Raw genomic sequence first — 2548 nt, 5'->3', positions numbered from 1 at the left:
CTGAATTAAATCAGATGAGAGATGAATTAATGTCATATCTTTTTGAGTTCTTGAGCATCACACTTCGGGAGCAATTGTGGATCTTAACATTATATCATGTACTAGGTGCGCCCCGCGGTTTCACCCGCGTAAGTCCGAATCCCGTAGGAATATCGGGATAAAAAGTTACCTTTAGGTTATTCCAGTTGTCCAGCTGTCTTCGTACCAAATTTCATTGCAATCGGTTCAGCCGTTTTTGCGTGAAAGAGCAACAAACACACACACATCTCTACAAACTTTCGCATTTATAATATTAGTAGGATTTTTGATTGGTTATGCTATTTTTCGCTATGTATTTCGTACGAGTATTAAAACTACACTATTTAAAGTATTATTTACATATATTGAAATATTTAATAAGCGATGAAATATTAAAACTTATTTTTGAAAATAATTTGTTTCATTTTAATTAAAAAAACACATAACTATTTTAAAACATTTAAATACTACTATCTACACCTAAACTTATTCATAAATCACCAACGTTAAATACATTTGCGATCATAAATACTCATTATTTCAGAAGCCAGCCCAGTAAAGCATCCCTTAATTGTCATTAGTAATTATAAGAACCCAATGAGCAATGTTTATAATTAAAACGAATGAAGCATAGCACTCTCTTGGTCTAGAGATGTACCTCTAATGAGCCACTTGCTAATTAGAGAATAAACAAGCAGGATACGCCATTCTAATTGGCTTTTGGTACAACCATGTCGCTTGGAGCTCAACGAAACACAAATTAGGTACACTCTTTCAAAAATCTTCATATGTTTTTAACTTTAAACGCAATTCATTTATCTTTGCTTATGGTGAATACCAAAATAAAGAGAGGTAAAAATATTTAAACTACTCATTATATATATAAATGCAGTTAATTATGACAAAATACATCAAACTATATGCTTAATTGTTCTGTAGCCACACGAGAAACTATAGATAGAATAACTACAACTCATTTTTATTATTATTTTTATCAGTATTATTATTAAATGCCACAATCAATTAATTTATCGATTATTATGCAAATAAAAAAAATAAATTGATCCGCATATTAAAAATATGTTTAATCAACAGCTTACAAACATCCGACTGCAGTAGATAAATAAAAGAAGTATTCTAAACGTAGGTATATCTACAAACAAATTAACAGGAAACATTATCTGTGAGAGCTCATTAGTGGAATAAAGAATTGCTACTGTACGCTTAATTGGCAATTTTAATAATGCTATTTTCAAAGGCGTTTTATTTATTCTTATTAGCTTATTAGTTTTTCACGGAACTCGGTATATTTGTTTGGAGAAATACTCAGTTTACAGTAATAAGTAAGTAATATTATATATACATATTTTGCTTTTCAATTTTACTATGCATTTATTGATCTTTCAAAAAGCTTCATACAAAATAAATTCAAATAAACGTCTACTATTAGGCACATTCTTATAGATATTTTTATTTTTGTTCTTCTATTCATTGGCTATTAAAGAAAGTATAATAAAAAATGAAAAATGATCATTTATTTAACAAATTTTCTTCTCCTAATGATTCCACCTGCGCAATATTTTAAACAGTTTTCCGGATAATTAATTACGATATTATTTATGTCGTACGTCACTTGCACAATTTGTACAAATAGACACTTCTCAGAAACAGAATTTACTGCCTATGATTCAGGAGCTTACTGACAACTTTAGCGGCAATATATTCACTCGTTACGCTCGCGTTTTCAACTCCAATTAGAAAGAAAAAAATAAACAACTTGTTTCCCTATAATTACTTAATTTAAAAAAATGAAAAATAAAATTCGCGAAAATGTTAAACATAATTTTATGTACGTAATATTCTTATTATTTATTTTTTGTGTTATTTAAATGAATTATTAAAACTTTCTAATGTAAACAATGATAAAAACATTGTTTGTAATCTTAATGAACTTTTCAATACAAAGTTTATAAAGCAGCTTACACATTACTTATCACATAACAATTATTAAAACTCATAAACGGGATTAATAAAAGTGCACCTTTTTATCAGGTAAAATAGTTAATTAACTACAAAGAAGAATACAGGGAAGGGTGACGGCCTAAGGCAGTATTAATTATTCCGAAGCGAGACACAATTCGTTATACACTATTTTCATTAGTTTTTCAAAGGCTACACAAGCAACCATGGAGATCATTAAGCGGACTCTTCAAAGCTGTCGCCGCATTACACTAATTGACGCAATTAGAGGGATTGCTGAACGGAAATAAAAGTCGGCTCACCTTCATGAAACGCCGGCCCCGCCAATTAGCCTAGCTCTTAATTAGCCTCTTCAGAACACTTCAACCGCCGATCAGTCTCTTTTCACTTAGTTAAATTCACAGCACGAGAGAATCTTGTTCATATTCGAGTGCTTACAAGGATCGTTCGACACTGCACTGAAAAGTTTTTTCGCGATCGTCTTGGAACAATTCGCTCGAGCCGCGAAACGTGTGCTCGCTGCCACTGGCGGGAAGCGAATGAATGAGCC

The 2548-nt window shown here is 31.2% G+C and overlaps 1 protein-coding gene across 1 annotated transcript in view; it reads right to left on the bottom strand.

Annotated features, from left to right (window-relative positions):
* Positions 1–2548, bottom strand: part of LOC119833555 (LIM domain only protein 3) — a 41988-nt gene extending 39440 nt beyond the window's left edge. The window contains exon 1 of the mRNA XM_038357613.1: positions 2301–2548. Within this exon, the coding sequence (XP_038213541.1) occupies positions 2301–2306 (6 nt within the window). The 5' untranslated portion in view covers positions 2307–2548. The remainder of the gene's footprint in view (positions 1–2300) is intronic.

The sequence above is a fragment of the Zerene cesonia genome, chromosome 17 (assembly GCF_012273895.1).
Source record: "Zerene cesonia ecotype Mississippi chromosome 17, Zerene_cesonia_1.1, whole genome shotgun sequence".
NCBI lineage: Eukaryota > Metazoa > Arthropoda > Insecta > Lepidoptera > Pieridae > Zerene > Zerene cesonia.
This window is presented reverse-complemented; position numbering and strand designations above follow the sequence as displayed.